General features: G+C 35.9%; 1 protein-coding gene across 5 annotated transcripts in view; it reads right to left on the reverse strand.

The window, feature by feature from the left end:
* Positions 1 to 14: 14 nt before the first annotated feature.
* Positions 15 to 19,192, reverse strand: part of Wun (wunen) — a 29,811-nt gene continuing 10,633 nt past the window's right edge. For 2 of the 5 annotated variants that reach the window (XM_077407063.1, XM_077407067.1), the window contains exons 2-8: positions 16,118 to 16,269; positions 11,872 to 11,976; positions 11,436 to 11,638; positions 6,561 to 6,618; positions 5,761 to 5,937; positions 5,163 to 5,270; positions 15 to 723 (exon numbers count right to left, since the gene is read on the reverse strand). In XM_077407063.1, the coding sequence (XP_077263189.1) occupies positions 631 to 723; positions 5,163 to 5,270; positions 5,761 to 5,937; positions 6,561 to 6,618; positions 11,436 to 11,638; positions 11,872 to 11,976; positions 16,118 to 16,269 (896 nt within the window). In that variant the 3' untranslated portion in view covers positions 15 to 630. Of the gene's footprint in view, positions 724 to 2,039; positions 5,074 to 5,152; positions 5,271 to 5,760; positions 5,938 to 6,560; positions 6,619 to 11,435; positions 11,639 to 11,871; positions 11,977 to 16,117; positions 16,270 to 19,192 lie in introns of those variants that run through there. The other 3 variants (XM_077407064.1, XM_077407065.1, XM_077407066.1) reach the window with 3 other exon arrangements.

Consider the following 19,192-nt stretch of genomic DNA (forward strand, 5'->3'; position numbering starts at 1 on the left):
GTGTCGCGTCACGCGTGTCGCTGTGTTGCATTTTCCGACGCGCCGCCTGAGAAAGTGCAATTCAACTACGTCGTTTCGCTCGGTAACCGCACATGGTTTGCGTCCGTGCTAATGGTTCGTAAATTTACATGATGTTCCAAAATTAAAGACAGAATCTATAATTACACAGGATAATAAATTATTAGATACATAAAATACATTTGAAGTACGTCAGAGGGTTTTAAAGTTTTTATTATATATATTTAGAAACTAAAAATATGTATATTGCTGTGTATTAGTTTAAACATATCCTTTTCTAGATTTACATATTATATATATATATATATACATATATATATATAACTATACTAACTACATTTACTTTCATAAAACTTAGTTTTAAATATATAAAACAGATTTATAATAGGAAACCCTATACATGTATATGTATATATAGGTATATGAGGTAAGATAAATGTACCTAAATACATATCGAAGAGGGTCTTAAGTACACTCAATAGTTACTTGTTTTCTTATATAGAGAGATCCTTGTCTTAGTATTAATTACATAAAGAAAAGTTCGATATCTAAAAGATGTAATCAAACTATGTATAAAGTCCATTATATTGAATGGATCATTTATGTGAAATTTTAATTAGAATCGCGTCTGCGTGTGAGATCTTCCGTATTTCTATTAACTCCGCCATACGTTTGCATTCTCATTTGCAGCGGGCTTGTTTCGTCCTGCAATTAATAAAAATAATTGGTCAGATCAGAATTGATAGAAAAAATTTTTTTTTATATGAAACATTAAATTATGAAAATAAAATTTTAAAAATTATACAGTATAGTATCATAAAATATGTGAGAAATGTATATATAGAATTAACGTTACATTTAATGATGAATTATTATCAGTGCAGAATATAATGCGTTTATACAGTAACAATTATAACGATTACTATACAATTTAAAAAAAAAACGTAATAAACTTATTAATTATATTTATTTGATTAAGAAATATATACGTGAAATATGTAATTAATAATTAAATGAGTAAAATGGGATAAAATGGGATTATATTTCTATATTTTACGTAAAAAAATAAGTATATTATGTGAATAATATAGAAGCATGTATATGTATATAATACGTCTTAAACAATAAGATTATTACCTGGAATAGCTCAACAAAATTATAATGCCGCGAAATAGAAATACAAAAGTAATTTATCGTAAGCAATCTGCGATAGCGGAATTTAAAATGCGTTTTACATAAACAACATTTTAATACAATACATATACGTCTATTGCAAAATACTACTGGTATTATCTATTATTGCCAAATTCGTATACTTACAGTTACTCCGTGATCAGTTAAAATTAAAGTAACTTTGATTTATTGCGTGCAAAAGTTGATGATCCATATCTATTTAATGCAACTCACATTCCTTCTTTTCTCAAAAGTTTCAAAGCTGATTGTTTCTTAAATTTTTCCTATTTTACTTATAATTATTTAATGTTTAGCATTAAATATTAATTGCCGTGATAAAACGGTGAACTAAATTTCTGTTAAAAGAAAGCCGAAATAAAATTAACGAAATGAAGTACTTAATTTTATTTTTATACTTTAATCGCTGAAATTTACTGCAAATGTGCAATTCTTCTTTTTACATATCTAATTTGTTATAATCTCTTAGTTTATAACATTTAACATTTTTATATCCAACAACTTTGAAGATAATTACTGTTTTTTGTTCAACTTATAGAAGTAATTTATCGTCAGAACAGCGCGATTGAAAGACTGGTCGATAAGCCTAGGACACTTTGTATAGCCGTGCTGAAACTCACGTGTACAGAAACTCTACCACAGCGATGAACAGCTGTAGAGATTAAATCGACTAAATGACTCGCTTAAACATTAATCACGAGTAGCCGGCCGTGAAAGGTGCTCGCTTTCTGACTTGAAGGATGATGCGCGGCTTATCCCACGATCGCAGTCGCCGCGGCGGGAATGTCTTTTTCGGTGGTGTGAATGTAAATCAAGGACACAACATGATGCGTGATTCATAACTCAATAATTTATTTCTACTATACAGCATTTATATCAGCGAAGCTGCCAAATGATGTGACACTTCGCGTGATTGGAAAAAAAAAAAAAAAAACCAATGACGGTGAGTTTTGTATAACATTTCTTACAGAAATTAATTCGTAACACAATTTCGACGTATGTTTCACGAATTTGTGAGTATATATATATAAGTGTAAATCGCTGAGAGTTGGATCGCAGATTAATTATTCAAAAACTTTAGTCTTGTAATATAGTATGATCCCGTTTCAGTTTTTCAGTTTTAGTATGTGCTATTTCTTAATGCGATCAAACGTATAATTTATCATGTGCGTATCGTCATCTAAATAAAGAGAAATAATTGATCGCGGCGATCAATCGAATCGACGCGTAATTCGTAATAATAGACGTTGATAACCTTACTTGTGCTAAACATAGATTTAATATTAAATAATATAATATCAAACAAATCTTAACTTTAATTTTTGCTCAATTCTTTGATAAATCTCGAATTAACTTACTCTTTATATTTATAGTAACTTTCTAATATTTTATTTTAAACATAGTGTAAAATAATTAAACTTGCAATTAATATTTTGAAACAAAAACTTTACTTGTCCATTTTAAGTAAATAGATAATAAATAACGTTTTTTTCACAACTCGCGAATTATATTAAATGGTTCAGTATTTTAATTCGAGATTCCTGGTTGATCCAAGAATTGATTACTAAAAGTAAAATTAAGAATTCTGAGATATCGTGTATCACGCGCTTATTAACAATATTTGAATGCACTATATCATTCAAAAGATAAAACAAATATCTTACATATAATACAAATATTATAGGAGCAAAATATAGTTATAACAATCTTCGATTCAATTTAATAATTAAAATTTCTTTATCGAGATTTTTAAAGCTCTGCTCAAACCAAGATAACAACAATTAAAGTATCGACACGTGTGTGTCCATATAGGAAATTTATATACATAATATGACGTGTAAATACAATTTTTCATAAAATAAATAAAATTTTATATATGCGGCTAGTCTTATATCGTGTGATTTTCTATACCATTATTATTGAATAATGAATACTTTCAATATTAAACTATAATATATTGCCATTGTACACTTAATTAGAATTTTAAAGCACCATATACCATGTATATTTGACTACTTTAATTAAATACATTTCAGGATTAAGATTACGTAGACATCTTCAACATTCGCGCATCGATTAATGCCGTAAAAAGTCATATAGAAAGTCGACCTATGGCAACAATTCCTAAATATAAGAACCTACCTTCTATTAATCAATGTACCTATATATTTTAAAAAGTCTAGTAATAAATTGACCGAAATTGGAAGTAAATTAGTCTTCCTCGCAAAAGTCAGATGGATTAAAAAAGATTGGTACAAATTTATTTCATAGATTGTGACAATTAGATTCCTAATTGTCGGAATTAGCGAATGGCTTCAATAATATTGAACTTCGTCTTATCTTCATTTGTCCATTTCATAATTATCGCGCGAAAAACAATTAAATTCTAGAAAAAAATAAATTCCTTATTTACCTTCATCATCAAAGAAATATAACATTATAATATATTATAGTAATATTAATATAATTTTTATTTAATACAATTCATTGTATAATATAATATTGTTATTTAAAACAATAAATATTTATTTCATTTATTATTAGATATAAATTAAATTTTATGTCAAACTTTTTTTCGTTAAAAATGCTTGAAATACATATATTAAAAAGAAAGAAATAAAATAAAAATTAAAAAGTTATAAATAATCAATACTCCTGATGCCGAAGAGTTTAAGTATTTATTGTCACATAAATAAAATTTATCTCATCCGCGTTAAACCGTAACACGTTTATAGAGTGAGATCGAGAACGATTTAAATCTTAAACATTATCGACATCTCTTTCCAAGTCTCTTTTACAATCCGAATGCACCGGCGTCATATGGCGATTCTACTACGATCTATCTATTTTGCAGATTAGGCCAATGTAAAACATAATGAGGAGATTTTTGCTGTTTGTAGAAAAACGGTCGTCTCCTCAATGTATATTCGAAACATTTTTCAATATATACCGAACACATTTTAATTATCGCACGAAATAGGCGAGCTATTAAAGTAATAAAGCGAAGAGAATAATATATAAAAAAATTGTAAGAAAAATATACATATATTAATATAATACAAACGTGTACTTCCGATCATCGAGTTTCCAGTACTCATAAATAAAGGAAGGTTGATCGGTCTACATTACGCTAAACGTAAAAGGATCAAAAGCACCGATCTATCTATTAAAAATAAATATGTCACAATAAAAGAAAATAAATACACCTTTATCGTTATATATCTAAAACTCCGTAAATATCGACTATAAAAATAAGAGACATTCCTCTTCATTTTCATTCAATGCAAACTGATTCTTCGTAAGATATTCTGATCTTTCGCTAACCAGTCGCGAAAAACGTCACACAAACATACATCTATCCTTCGAGCACTACTAAAAGCTAAAAGATAAAAGCATAATAAAGTAAAAAAAAATTATCACTCCTCGTTGCAACAAAAGTCACTGCGTTCCATATCAGACACGTTCGCATAATAGATCACACAAAGCTCAACGAAAAACAAACAGTATTTAGCAAGCCGTAGCTACATTGCGCTCTAATTCTTTTTTCTTCTCTTTCTCATGATCCGTACAGCGTCAACGAAACTCAAATAATTTGTATAACAATTAGGAAAAAAATACGGCGGAAATGTAATGGTTGGGAAACGAATTCCAAAATAGTAACATGATTTACTATTTTGGAATTAGAAAAGTATTTCCTGAAGGTCTTCCAAAGCTCTCTCTCTTTCTCTCGTCGAGAGCTAAAAACGTCTGAAGAAGAAACGCTGGAGAAGGCTACGTCGATAGACATGTCCGGACTATCTGAGATCTAATCTCATCTAATGTTTCATGAGAAATCCAGAGATCTTTTTAGCTTCTCGAGGACAACTAGAAGACAGTTACGGCATTGTTGAGATCAGCAAGCAAAGAGCGAGCTCGTTATGTCAACAGTTGCGATTACCAGTACCATTATTCACCTGTATGCCGGTGACGCCAGTCTCTGCTTCGTAATCGGTAGTTCGATGCTTCTCTGTGGGGCAGTGTTTCTCCCTGTCCTCTTTGAAAAGATCTGCCACGCAGTGTGCCTAGGGAAACATTCATAAAAATCGCTATCGCTCTATTTTGCCTTGTTAAGTAAGTTTATATACGTACGTCAATCAATCTGACGACATCACGATTAATTATATTTATATATTAAAGGGTATGACATCTGATCAGATTTTGATAGAAAAAAATTATTTTAGTCTTCAACCAGAGAAATATTGTTGACCAAGTGTTTATATTAATATTTTAAATTACTAAACATCTAAATATTTTAAAAATTTAATCATACAATTATCATATTATTTCCGAACCTTAAATAATAATTATATATATATATATATATATATATATATATATATATATATTCAAACATCTTTCATAATTCGCGCCAATTATACGTATTAGATCTTAAGAGATTGATATTTCAAAAGATTAATTTTTAAAGATAATATTATAAAATCATATACTTCAGAATTATGTTTTGCAATTAATCTTCTGCCATAGGAATATTGTATAATATGATCGACTTACCATCACTAAAGCGCTGATTATGCCGAGGACAGATCCAGCGAGCACGTCGCTCCAATGATGTTTATAATTGGAAATTCGTGTCATCGCGGTAAACCAGGCCATGAGCAAGCATAGAAGTTGAAGAAAGTGTCTAAGCAGTTTACTGCCCTTCCATTTCATTCTTAACTGTAGATACATCTAAATAATCCCAAATTCGATTATCCTAAGATATTATCAACTTGATCAATTAAAAACTTGATCGAATCACGCGGCAGATAGTTTTAATTAAAGTTTTAATTAAACAGAAAAAATCAGCCGAAACATTTTCCTAAATGCTATCTTGTTATGGATACAAAATAATAAAAATAACATACCATATAAGTATAGATAAAACGCAAATAGAAAATTTCAGAGCGCCAAAGAAGAACTCAAACAATTTAACAAAATTCTACAATTCAATTAAATAATTCGCACTTTTACTTTATTCATTACAATTATTTTCGTTTATTATATGTTGATAAAATATAAAATCAAGTAATTCAAATTTAATTTAATATATTCGGAGTATAATTACTTTTATAATCACCAATATGATTATCGTATTGACTTAGCTTTGTCACGAAAGTGGATCGAACTGTAACCGAATGTAACGTAATCGATGCTTCACGTATTAAATTATGTAAATTGGTCCTTGCAGCCGGAGATTTTAAAAACCGTCCGCAGACTGACACGCTCGTATTAGGTCAGTTGAATGATTACGATCCGACTCGTACGAATTGTATAAATCAATGCAACACTTGCGTAACATGAGGATTACTTACCGCAAGATAGATCATGGTGTAGGCCGAGAAGGACGAGTGACCGGAGGGAAACGATAATCTGAAACGATCGATCGTGCTGCGTCAAATAAATCCCATTTATCGATCGGAGTATATTATAGAAAGAGTGGAAAAAAAAAGAAATTCCTTCCTCTCCTTCGATCTCTTCTCACGATCCTCGCGTATGTACGCGCATGCATTCCTCCTTGCGCTCTCTCTCTCTCTCTCTCTCTCTCTCTCTCTCTCTCCCCCCTCCCCTCCTCCCTATTAATTTTATCGCGATTAATTCCGAGGCGTATAGCGTGCCGATTACGATCGACGGGACGACGAAGAGCAGCGTACAGCCGCGAGCGACGGAGAATACGAAGAAAAAGAGGCCGAACCGCAAATAATACGAGCAAAAAACGCCAGAGAAAGGGCGGAAAGAAGACTCGATACCTTATATCTCCCTCTCGCCCTCCATCTTTTCTCTGTTCCTCTCGAGCTCGAGAGACTTGCTCGTAAAAAAAATTCCGACGGCGCATTACATTAATTAGGACCTGCAGCTCGCTATTCGGCAGCGACTGTCGGTTTGAAACTAAAAATTATGACAGCTGTATAAAAACCCTTGGGTCACGCATAAGAGTGCGTGAAAGGTTTTCAAGACTTGTGACAATATATTTATTTTTATTCTTCCAATAGTTTACAAGATCAAATTTTCACCTTCCTTTAAATGATTTACAAGAAAACTTTAAAGCGCTATTTTTCGACAGGATCTAATTTAAAATTATAAAAATCATTCTTCTACTATTTTTTTGCGAGTTTTGAGAAAATTTATTAAAAAAAATCACGCATCCAAGATTTAACCAGATTGTAAGGAAATCTCTGTCGGAGAAGTTTTCGTCGTTAAAATTAACATCTCGCGGAGTTGTACTCTAAATATATATCTCTCAACACGCTAACGTAAATTCAAGAACGTAACGATATTGGTAGAGTTACGTTTAAGTACCTTACGATATTGGTGGCAGCGAACGAAGAAAAAAGTTCTTTCAAAGTGTATTTCTGCGCACTTATGTACTCGTAAGTCTCAAGGAGCTAGACAACATTGGTAAATGATGGATCAATGAAAGATACTGCTCGCCCTTTTCGTTTATTCAGAGCTCCCTTTCTCCTCTCTCTCTCTCTCTCTCTCTCTCTCTCTCTCTCTCTCTCTCTCTCTCTCGATTCTTTCACTTGGCGCGGTCCCTTCGCCTGCTACCGTGCGGAGAAAGACGACCGAGGGCTCGAACGCACCAAGGGATCATGAATGAATTCTCTGTGTGGCGTCGCCTCTTTATCGTCAAGATTCCTCAAATCTCTCTATATACATAAAACTGTCCCTGTGGCGGCCGGGCCACGCGAACCAAGAGCGGATGACCTGTGATACGGGCGAGTACGCGTGTACGTGGCACCGAAAGAGTACCGGCTTCGTTAGAACTCGTAACGCACAAACCGTCCCTTCTTTTTGTTCGCTTACACTTTACACGATAACGTCCGCTTCATCTCCCCGTCTTTCTCGAGGGCGAGGAAGAAAGGAGGAAAACAACGAAAAAGAAGAAAGGCGAACACGCATGACGTATAAGCTCGTATAGCGCTACAGTATACAGTATACGCTACGCTGATCGCGACTCGCGACGTTTCGTGGACTCTGGAACCTTGGAGTCTGGAGACTATACTGAAGACGGAGACTACCGAATGCGCGGAGAGAATCGAGATCGATCCCCTATGTAGCTGTATAGCTGTAGTTGTAGTTGTAGCTTTTCTTCTTGCATATTCGACCTCGCGAATCCGAGTTAGACTACTTTCACACGATTTCGACGTAACATCGGGGTGCTATGTGCGATCGACACACATGTTGAATACACACGTACAGTTCATGCGGACTAAAATGATGTTAAGAAGAATTTGGCGCAGCTGGGCACTGTGTATTCCATCTACTTGCCCCAGAGAATTTCAAAAGATCAATACAAGTTAAGCTTGTTGCGAATGAATGAAAAGTTAAGAATGACAAATATATATTATACGATATGTTATTTTGAGAAAATTAAGTTTTCCAATATTAATTTTCTTAATTAAAAGAACGACTAAAGCTAACAATAAATGTCGGCAGTCTTTCAGGAAAGAAGCAGGGGGGTTTCGAGGAACGCTACAACGCTTCTCCTTTCCAACCGTCTCTGTTCAGCATCCAACATCCGAATGTGATCCGTCACATCAATCCGTTAAATCAATTTCGCGAGTCGCGGGCGTTTATTTCTTACGCATTTCCTTGACTTCTAAAAGATAATGACGTAGGTAGGTATGCGTTAGGATGTGTTGGTGGGCTCGGGGTTATTTCTAGTAATAAGCCGTATGTAATCCTTCGCACGTCTCCTCGAATTCACGCGTGTCTAAACGTCCTAAGTCCTAGGCGCGTCTCGCGAACCCCTTACTTTGAGCTCTTCGCACTTCGTCTCTGAGACTGTCCCTTTTCGCGTTTCGCGTTCACTGGCACGGTAAATCGGAGGAAATTGCGGAAATTGCAAATGTACAAAAAGAAGAGTGACTGAGGCACCTTTCAGAAACTCCGCCTTCGTTTCTGCTTTCATTGCAGTTTTGGGGAAAAAAAAAAAAACTTATATGCTCAGCTTATTGTTAACTACTCCTCGCGAATGTCATCATGAAAAAATATTTATCGTATTTTTTATACCTTAATCCCGAAAGTTAATAATGACGATATATACAGTGTTTCATAAACTGTAAGAATTTCTAGAAATTCAATAAAAAATGTAAATCTCGTTAAATCTAGTTAAATTGAGAGAGTGTAAAATTTTTTCATCATTTATCATTGATTGTATTCACTTTCGCATTACGAGTTTTCAAATCGCCGATCGCTATTATTGTATGCTGGCGGCAATAAGCGGGATGCATACGCGGATAATTCGGGCGTGTAATAGCATTTCCGTTAGCCAAGGGAAAGAGAGAAGAGAAGAGAAAGAATATTATTGCACGATTTGGCATGAATCTCGTTCATGCGAATCGTGTCGGCAAAGCCCGCAGGCAAAGCGCTGCTCATTGTCATTCGCCATTCGCCATTCGCCATTCGCTACCGTGGCTCTTTTTGTGTGCGCGTGCCCGTATCCGTTAAAACCGGCCTTCGGGGTATGTATGTATGTATATCCGGAATGCGCAAAAAGGTTTCCCTACCCGACCAACAACAAAGCTCGCACACGCGAAACAATCAATTCAGAAAACGTTATGAAAGCTTGAACTTTATCCAAACTATAAATAGCGCGTTAAATAACATCAGTGATGTTAGCAAATATTTTTTCAGATACAATTTTACCAGGAAATAAATTTCACTTTTTAAGTTTACTTCAATTTTTTATAATCTTGAAAAACTACCATCTTTCTGCAATATTAATGAGATAATTTAACACTATTTCAATTATATTTTATCTCTTTAAAATATTTAAATTTTTGAGGTTTTTAAATCAAATTTTTCTCATAGAGCCTAATTATTATTTTTATAATATAAGCGGAGATTTTCTTAATTTTTCTATCCAGACAAATGTATTTTAATTTCAAAAATTCATATTTCTTGTTTTTCTTCCGAAAGAATCAAATTTCTAAATGATATTTCATTTCAGAGTTACCGCCTACAAAAAGAAATACACAAACGAATACTGCTATAATTAAAAAGAGAAATGCGTACAAATAACTCGAAAAGACATAAGCGGGATAAATGAACTCAAAAATCAATTCAAATGACAATCGCGACCGTCTTTCTTTCCGCCCCTTCTTTTTGCCTCGAAGGGAGTCCCCAAGGGGGTTTGCTCCCTTAGACTATAGCGAATTCGGTTAGACGCACCAGTGCGCACTCAGTGCACATTAAAGCCGTCGTACGCACAAATCAACGTAAAGCGTATGTTTAAACGAGTCAAGTCACGAAATTCTCAATATTCTTTATTGTGCTATTTGGTAAAATATGTATTGGGCAATTTGGGCATTTTACTTTAAATATTAGAGATTAAATCAGTGTACACAATGGCTTTAATGTGCACTGAATGTGCACTGGTGCGTCCAACCGAATTCCCTATTTTAGATTATCGCAAATTATCGTTTCGTCTCGTGTTCATAAACTTGTTTCGTACAAGCGCAAAGTCCGTAGATCATTAATAAAGTAAAAATAATGAAATACGACGATTTCCCTTCTCGCTTCTTCGTTCAATCGCACGCCTCGCCTGTAATTGTTGGCGCAATTGTCACCGTCACGCGATCTAAGTGACAAGTAGCCTTATGTCAGGCTTGTATTGTCGAACAGCATCATTTCAGGGTATTGCCCTGAAGATCCATCGATGCCGGCAGTCGGCTGGCTGCTGCCGACCGCATCGAGATCGAGAATAAAACTGCGAAAAATCTGCGATATTTGTGTACCGAAACTATATATAAACGCTGGCCGTATCGCCTAACTCTGCAGCACGATTAAGCTTTATCGATTTGCCACGAGCAAGTTCACGTCACGATTCATATGCAGTCGCCGTGTAAAGAGGATACTTTCTCCCCGATCGATTATGTAACTTCAAAAGAAAGGAAAACTTTACCTCGCGGTTAATTGATGTTAATGAAGAAAATCGCGGACTATGTACATAGTAATATAAAAAGTTATATATTTCCACGTATAAAATATAAATATACTAAATATAGTAACAAATTTCGAGTAACTATTTGTCAAAAGATTATACGACGGATAGACACACTTCGAGACACGCGGGATTACGATCGAGAGACCAGATAACATTCGTGTTGCGGCAGATTAAGATACTCTATCTCCCTTTAAGCTGATGAGAAATTCAGAAATGTTTCTCGCAACAGATCTCTTACCTGACTTCCTTTAGCAACTTGGCCGAGATTCCCGATGCGGTACAGTGAAAATCCTCAATATATTTGTGTTGATACTCAGGCAGGTTGCAGTCAACATTGGGTACGCAGAGCTTCATGAAATGTGGCCGTAGCCGACCTATGCTGTACTTGGCGATGTCCGTAATTAAAACGGTGCAGGCTGCACCGAAACCGAACACACCAACCTGCGAATGTTACGTTATTTTTTATATAGTTAATTTACATTATTTTTATAGAGAGATACGAATTGATGAAAAAAATGATTGATCAACTTTTAATGTAACTTTTAATTAATAACAATTGGAAAGTTAGGAAAGAAATCTGGATAAAAATTAAAATTAACTTTATATATGATTATTTTAATTCATAAACATTTTTAAATAATACACAAATAACTTTTAAAATTAATAAAACAAACCTTTTGATAAGCATTCCACAGCCATGGAGGTATGGTGTATCCAAAAAGCACATTCGCCGTGTGTCCAGAGAAATGCCTCCAGTGCAGATACTCCCCTATGATCATCTAAGATCAAAGAAGATCGAAATTGCTTAATCAAAGATTGCGTAATATCGAGCATCATTTATACAGTTCTTCATTTATTAATACGTTTGCGACGTTAAAAAACGTCCCGTTGCAATATTTTCCTAACATTGATTATATACACAGGTATTTGTAAATACTATAACTTATATGTATAACAAAAAATGTGTATTTCACAATTGTCATAAGTAATTTAAGAAAAGACCGACTTTAGCTTCGTGGAAGAATCGCTACTCGGACATCTGACATGTTCCAGACAGATGTACGACATGTAATCTGATATAATTTTTTTTTCAACATTTTAAAAAACTGATGCCAATGTCAGTGCCTTGTGTCAAGAGCATTTTGTGAAACTTCAGACCACGAGGAAATCTCGATCGAAAAGGTATTACAGTTCGAGAGAGAGAGAGAGAGAGAGAGAGAGAGAGAGAGAGAGAGAGAGAGAGAGAGAGAGAGAAGAAAAAGAAGAAGAAACTCAACCCTCTTTCTCCTCCCTAGATTCTACCGATTGGTCATATTTCTGACGAAAGCGAGTTAACTAGGCCAGATCCCGGATAAAGGTCTGCCGGGTGATACAGCGATACAGTACCCAAAGTTCACGAGGCATGCGTAAAATACGACGGTGAGCGCGCGGCCGTCCTTCTTTCTACCTGTTTCTACCTGAACCTGAACCCCTCCTTGATCCCGAGGGAACGTATCGTGTAGAGCGCGAGCAATCTGTTTTCCCTGCGAGTGTGAGTAGGGAGAGATAGATAATAAAGGTAGCCGGCTCCGCGAGAGACTCGACATTCTCGACAAGGACGAGGAAGGGGTGAACCCTTCTCGGATTGCTGCGCGTCCAGGTACAGGAATGCGTATATCTATAAAACGTATAAAACTGCACCAAGGAACGTCAAAGTAGAAGGTGCAAGAGAAATAATAGGAGAGATGCTGAATAGAGACAGCCCCAGTGTCAAAAGAGAAAAAATGATGGATACAAATAAGCCATCGTAAAATCTATTTATTATGTGGTCAAAACGTCAGAAACGTCAGAAAATAATAAATTAGCCTTAAATCTTTTCACAAAAAATTGTTCAGATAGGTTTAAATACATAATATATAATTTTAAATGTAAAATCGTACAATACATATATATATCGTGTATATATTCACCTATTTTTGTAGGATTCTCAATTGCATTTTTTTAAACAAATGTTTTCCACTTAACAGTTCTTGGGATTTTGTGCATTTCGCGAGATCGTATCTTGCGCGCAGATTAATGAGATTGCGTTAGACCTAGCTAGGCCAGTTGGATTTTTCCCCGAAGGACTTGTCCATTCCGAGGAACTCTTTGAAATCGCGGAATGGATCTCACAACGTGTGCAATCCCACGTGCATGAAATAAGAGGGTTGAGATTTATTTCGGCTTTGATCACGACATATTTTCTCGCGCGCGATATAATCACTTGTCATTCTTTCCCAGCATAAAACACGCTCGCTTAACGAAGTAAAGGCGATTGTGGAATCGGAGAAGGATTCTCTTTCATCTTCATGCTTTCATACTGCTACGTAAATAAGCGTGACCACATCCCCCGAGAGAGAGAGAGAGAGAGAGAGAGAGAGAGAGAGAAAGTCAGACGCGGCATAATGTGGCGAAACTATTACTTGAATAGACGCTGTTTACCGTTCATTTTAGCAATTATATCTGCTAGATTTGTAACGGCCACGCGAGAAAACGTTTATGAGGCGCGCGAGCGGAACATTACATGACTATAATCCGAGACTGATTAGATATTCGTGCATCAAATTGCGAAAAATAAAAGATTGCTTCAAAATCGCGGTAATTCCAAAATTGTTTAACCGCTGAAAATAGCAAACATGAAAGATAATAAGATTAACACGATATAATTTTTTTCTTTAATTTCTTTAACTTCATATTTTCATATATTGATTTCATTATCGTTCTAAGTACATCATTAATTTCATAATTATTATTCTCTTATTAGAAAAATTATTTAAGATTAAAACGTAATAGAATTTTCTCTCTCTCTCCCTCGGACACACGTACACATTCTTTATTTTTTGTTTACACACACACATACACATATATGCACGCAATTTCACATGCTTTGAATTATGCACGACGTTTGAAATTATTTGCCCCGCGGCGACAGCGTTAATTTGAACTTCACGCGACGGTCGAGAAGAGAGCAGAAGAACGGAGTGGGCACCTGACGACCCTGACGTCTGAAGAACGGCAACTCTTTCGTGGCCAACGGTGAAGTGAGAAACGCGCGAGAAACGCCGACAAAAATGGAGAAAACCAAAACGATGTGTTTTATTCTCGTGTAAATCTGATTATGGCAATAACTTCCAGCTCTTCGTTTTCGCCTAACAATAAGATTAAAAAAAAACAAGATTGCATTTATATTTTACGCCTTGCCGCAAAGAGCAGCAATCGTTCCTCGACAAATAATTTGAATATTTGCATAATTTCAATAAAACGCAAAAATAGAAATTTTCCTTAAGTAGCTAGCTTAAAAAAAAACTACATCAGCAATGTTGTAATTAGCGACATTTTCAGGTATTTAATTATATTATTAAAATACGTTCACGATAAAAATATCATTATTTAAAATGGCCATAAAAATGACCACATAAATTGTCTCGTCATATTCTTAATAAAATTAGACAACCACGAACGTAGTTTTTTATTTCTATTTTTCTGACATCGGTTGAAAAGTTAATTTTGGAGTGATGGAATAGACTGTAATATAATAGAAATTTAAGCAAAAATTTATAGAGTAGAAATTCGATGCATTCGTTGAAGCTAATTGTACATTAGATTTATAAACATTCGAATAAGAGAGAATACGTGAAATTTATAAATAGCCGCAAATTACGTATGGAAACGTGCCGATCTCATAAACAAGTCACGTGATGACGATACTTGGAAAAGGGAAAAAGGGAAGAATTATTTGCAAATAAACAGTAAATCATAAACATACATTCCGTTCCCTTTGGTCGAATCGACGACCTCCTTTGGCTTCGTCCCTATATTCGGCAAAGCGCATGCAGATTGCAGTCAGCCTCTTCGAGGATACAGTTAGAAAATACACGCACGAAAAAGATAGTTTCCGTCTCTTTTCACTTTTTTTTCTTTCCCTTATATTCTCTGAGAGCTCGATAAAAATAGTGATACTCGGATAGTGAATACATGTGCTGCGAATTGTGCGAACCCCACCGTCCCCACTCCCCACTTCTACCGTAATTGGTACCGTAAAGTAAACTGATTCCCACAACCCAGCACAAGCACCGAAAACGAGCGTACTCACTTCCCGCCAGTCTACTCACATGTGCAGGCAGCGAGGCGCGAGCCTGATATCACTCGTCTTTCGTGCGTGTCTTTCGTATTCTTAGACCACCACCTCTGTCACCCCTCCTTTTGGGAAGAGTTTTAATAAAAGCGGCACGCGACAGGTCCTTATTCGAGTCGCGTTCGTTCGCGATCGCATCTGCTATTGATCATTGCTGGGTCAACGCGTAAACTCAAAGCACTATGTCACGTTGTCAGAATTGCACAAAGACGTGCGTGACACAGATGGTCTCCTAACATTTTTATTTTCGCCTGAATAGAGAATTTTTAATTTTAAACCAACACGTTAAAATGTTAGTTAATTGTAATATTCATAATTTCAGATTCATTATGTTAATGCGTATCGCGAAAGAATCAAGAAAATATTTCTTTAATACAAATGGTAAACTTCTGCGCATTAATTTTATATTTTTTATTCAAATTGAAAAAAGAATATCAGTACAAATTAATTTTTATTTTCAAGATACATGTAATATCTTTAAAGTAAAAATCTCGGAGAAGAAGAGAACATTAAGCCAATCCCTCTTGAAAATTAAATACCACTTCCTTTCTGAGACGAGAGAAACGTTCAACATTAAATTATAATAACTTGCTAAACGATGGATATATATTTCAAATGTCAACTTTTACATGTTGTATATACAAGCGAGTAATGCACGTAAAAGAATGGTAATGAGAGAGATAAGGTTCTCGCTGTAATGGTAAGTTAACAGGTAATTTCTCACGTGTCTTTTATCGCGTGCGTATCGCAAACGCAAGGTGACTCACCGTGCATATAGGAAGGAAAAGGCCGATGATGTACAACATCGTGCTCGTAACCGTAGATTCGTGAAACGGATGATAGAGTGACTCATCGTTGCAGAAGAAACCGCGTTTGTAAGGTTTGCCGAATAGGAAGAACATCAGCACCGAAATGCCCACTGAAACATAAGAGAAAAACAATCTCGTTAAACACCGCGTCGATCTCACTCACAATATCAATAACAATCCATACAGTAATAATGTTATCGTTCGAGACGCAGTCGATCTATGTATAGCGATCGATTGATCCGGATTGAACGTCGTCTCGTCAACTCCGAATTAACATGCAATTTGTCGCACTTGCTCGTATTACAGCTGTTGCTACTGCTGCTGCTTCAGTAGCAACAGCTGACGCGACGAACGATAATGTCGTGACTACCAATCAAGATGGCATGCGTTAGCATGAATTCGTCCAACCATAACTTTCAATGATGCTCTTTAATCTTCGACCGAATCGAAACCTTATTTCCAATTATATGTTTCTGTAAGTATATCGAGAATCATTATATCTATTGTAGTTTTATTTTATAGCTACATTTTTCACGAATCTCGAATAAATCTTATGTAGCTATATAATTGTTGCTTTGATTAAAAATTTAGGAAAAAAATTAACAACTGTTTTGTCTAGGCTCTGGGCAATTATTATTTCTCATGACTTCTTAATTGTGCGTATTTCGATCATCTAATCATAAAAATATGAATTTTTATTGAAGTAAAAAACCATCGAAATTTTCTAAAAAATATAATATTGTTTCTTCTATATTTATGCTTTCACAATTTATATCTTGAGTCAAAAATTTATACTTCTTGGATGTCAAATATTCTATATGTTTAAACGTGCTTTAGTGTAAAAAATATTTCATTAAACTAATATTTATTTTATTTATTGCAACACGATAATTATCTAAAGATAATTATCTAAAGCTTAAAAATATAATTGGATTTAATTAAAATTATTTTAATCTTAAACTTTTTAACGTCAGTTATTACAACGGCTTCGTTATACGGTTATACATCAGATAATTTCCGTCATTTGCTATAATTTCTACCATGTGTAAGTATACAATACTACATTCGTAACTATATATATCGATACTTCTCATGTATAAGACTTTATTAATACTGGAGGTCCACACCCTGCTGTTAAGGCTTGTTAACGAAAACGGTGTATCGTCTAATTATCGAGAGTGTTTTTCTTCTCGTATACGATATAATTTTTTTCAGCCGTATACCCGTCATCGACGCATAAATTAAAGTTTAAACGCGCAGCTTTACGGAAAATCATTGGGAAATCAAGAGACACGGTAGTGTCTCGCGCCAAGTACACGCGGAGCGAGACCGACCGTGACTCTTTTACGCGACGCGACGGGTTGCGAGTACCCGAGATGTTGAGATCTCGATAACGAGTGAACGGATCAAGTTCTAAGTAGGCTTGATCGATAGCTTGGGGTCCAATTAGGGGGGGGTTTCTCTCATAATATTCCGCTACGTGCCTTACGAGCGGAGATATTGCGACGCAAAGTCCAAATGTGAAAATTTATTTTTAAGATACTCCTCCTAACGCTGCAATCTATCAGAGAAACGTCACTTTCACTTTTTCGACGCTGGCGGCGCAGGTATCGCCAGTTTCGATATCGCGCGCGTATTTCAAAATTAGGTCGATAAACTTATCGGTCAGGAGGAAGATTTCTATTTAAGTAAAAATTAGGTATATATATAAAATAAATATTGAGTCAACGGAAAAGTAGGTTCTCTATGCTTGGCAGAAAGTGCCGCTAGGGAATTTTTAAGTCGATTCTTATGAATCAAGCTTGAATTTGATGTCTATGTATCCCAGGTTGCCGATGACAAGGTCCAGATAGTGCGCTTTATAGTTTTCGGTGTCCAGGTGTAATAATACGTTGAATTCGATGTCTACGTGTCCCAGGTTGCCGATGACGAGGTCCACATAGTGCGCTCCGTAGTTTTTGGTGTCTACGTGTATTAATATCTTGAATTCGATGTCCACGTGTCCCAGGTTGCCGATGACGGGATCCAGATAATGCGCTTCATAGATTTCGGTGTCCAGGTGTAATAATACGTTGAATTCGATGTCTACGTGTCCCAGGTTGCCGATGACGAGGTCCACATAGTGCGCTCCGTAGTTTTTGATGTCCACGTGTATTAATATCTTGAATTCGATGTCCACGTGTTCCAGGTTGCCGATGACGGGATCCAGATAATGCGCTTCATAGTTTTCGGTGTCCAGGTGTAATCGTACGTTGAATTCGATGTCTAGGTGTCCCAGGTTGCCGATGACGAGGTCCACATAGTGCGCTCCGTAGTTTTCGGTGTCTACGTGTATTAATACCTTGAATTCGATGTCCACGTGTCCCAGGTTGCCGATGACGAGGTCCACACAGTGCGCTTCATAGTTTTCGGTGTCCAGGTGTAATAATACGTTGAATTCGATGTCTACGTGTCCCAGGTTGCCGATGACGAGGTCCACACAGTGCGCTCCGTAGTTTTTGGTGTCTACGTGTATTAATATCTTGAATTCGATGTCCACGTGTCTCAGGTTGCCGATGACGGGATCCAGATAATGCGCTTCATAGATTTCGGTGTCCAGGTGTAATAATACGTTGAATTCGATGTCTACGTGTCCCAGGTTGCCGATGACGAGGTCCACATAGTGCGCTCCGTAGTTTTTGGTGTCCACGTGTATTAATATCTTGAATTCGATGTCCACGTGTTCCAGGTTGCCGATGACGGGATCCAGATAATGCGCTTCATAGTTTTCGGTGTCCAGGTGTAATAATACGTTGAATTCGATGTCTACGTGTCCCAGGTTGCCGATGACGAGGTCCACACAGTGCGCTCCGTAGTTTTTGGTGTCTACGTGTATTAATATCTTGAATTCGATGTCCACGTGTCTCAGGTTGCCGATGACGGGATCCAGATAATGCGCTTCATAGATTTCGGTGTCCAGGTGTAATAATACGTTGAATTCGATGTCTACGTGTCCCAGGTTGCCGATGACGAGGTCCACATAGTGCGCTCCGT

Source organism: Temnothorax americanus, unplaced genomic scaffold (genome assembly GCF_048541705.1).
Source record: "Temnothorax americanus isolate GAGA-0224 unplaced genomic scaffold, ASM4854170v1 Scaffold22, whole genome shotgun sequence".
Taxonomy (NCBI): Eukaryota; Metazoa; Arthropoda; class Insecta; order Hymenoptera; family Formicidae; genus Temnothorax; species Temnothorax americanus.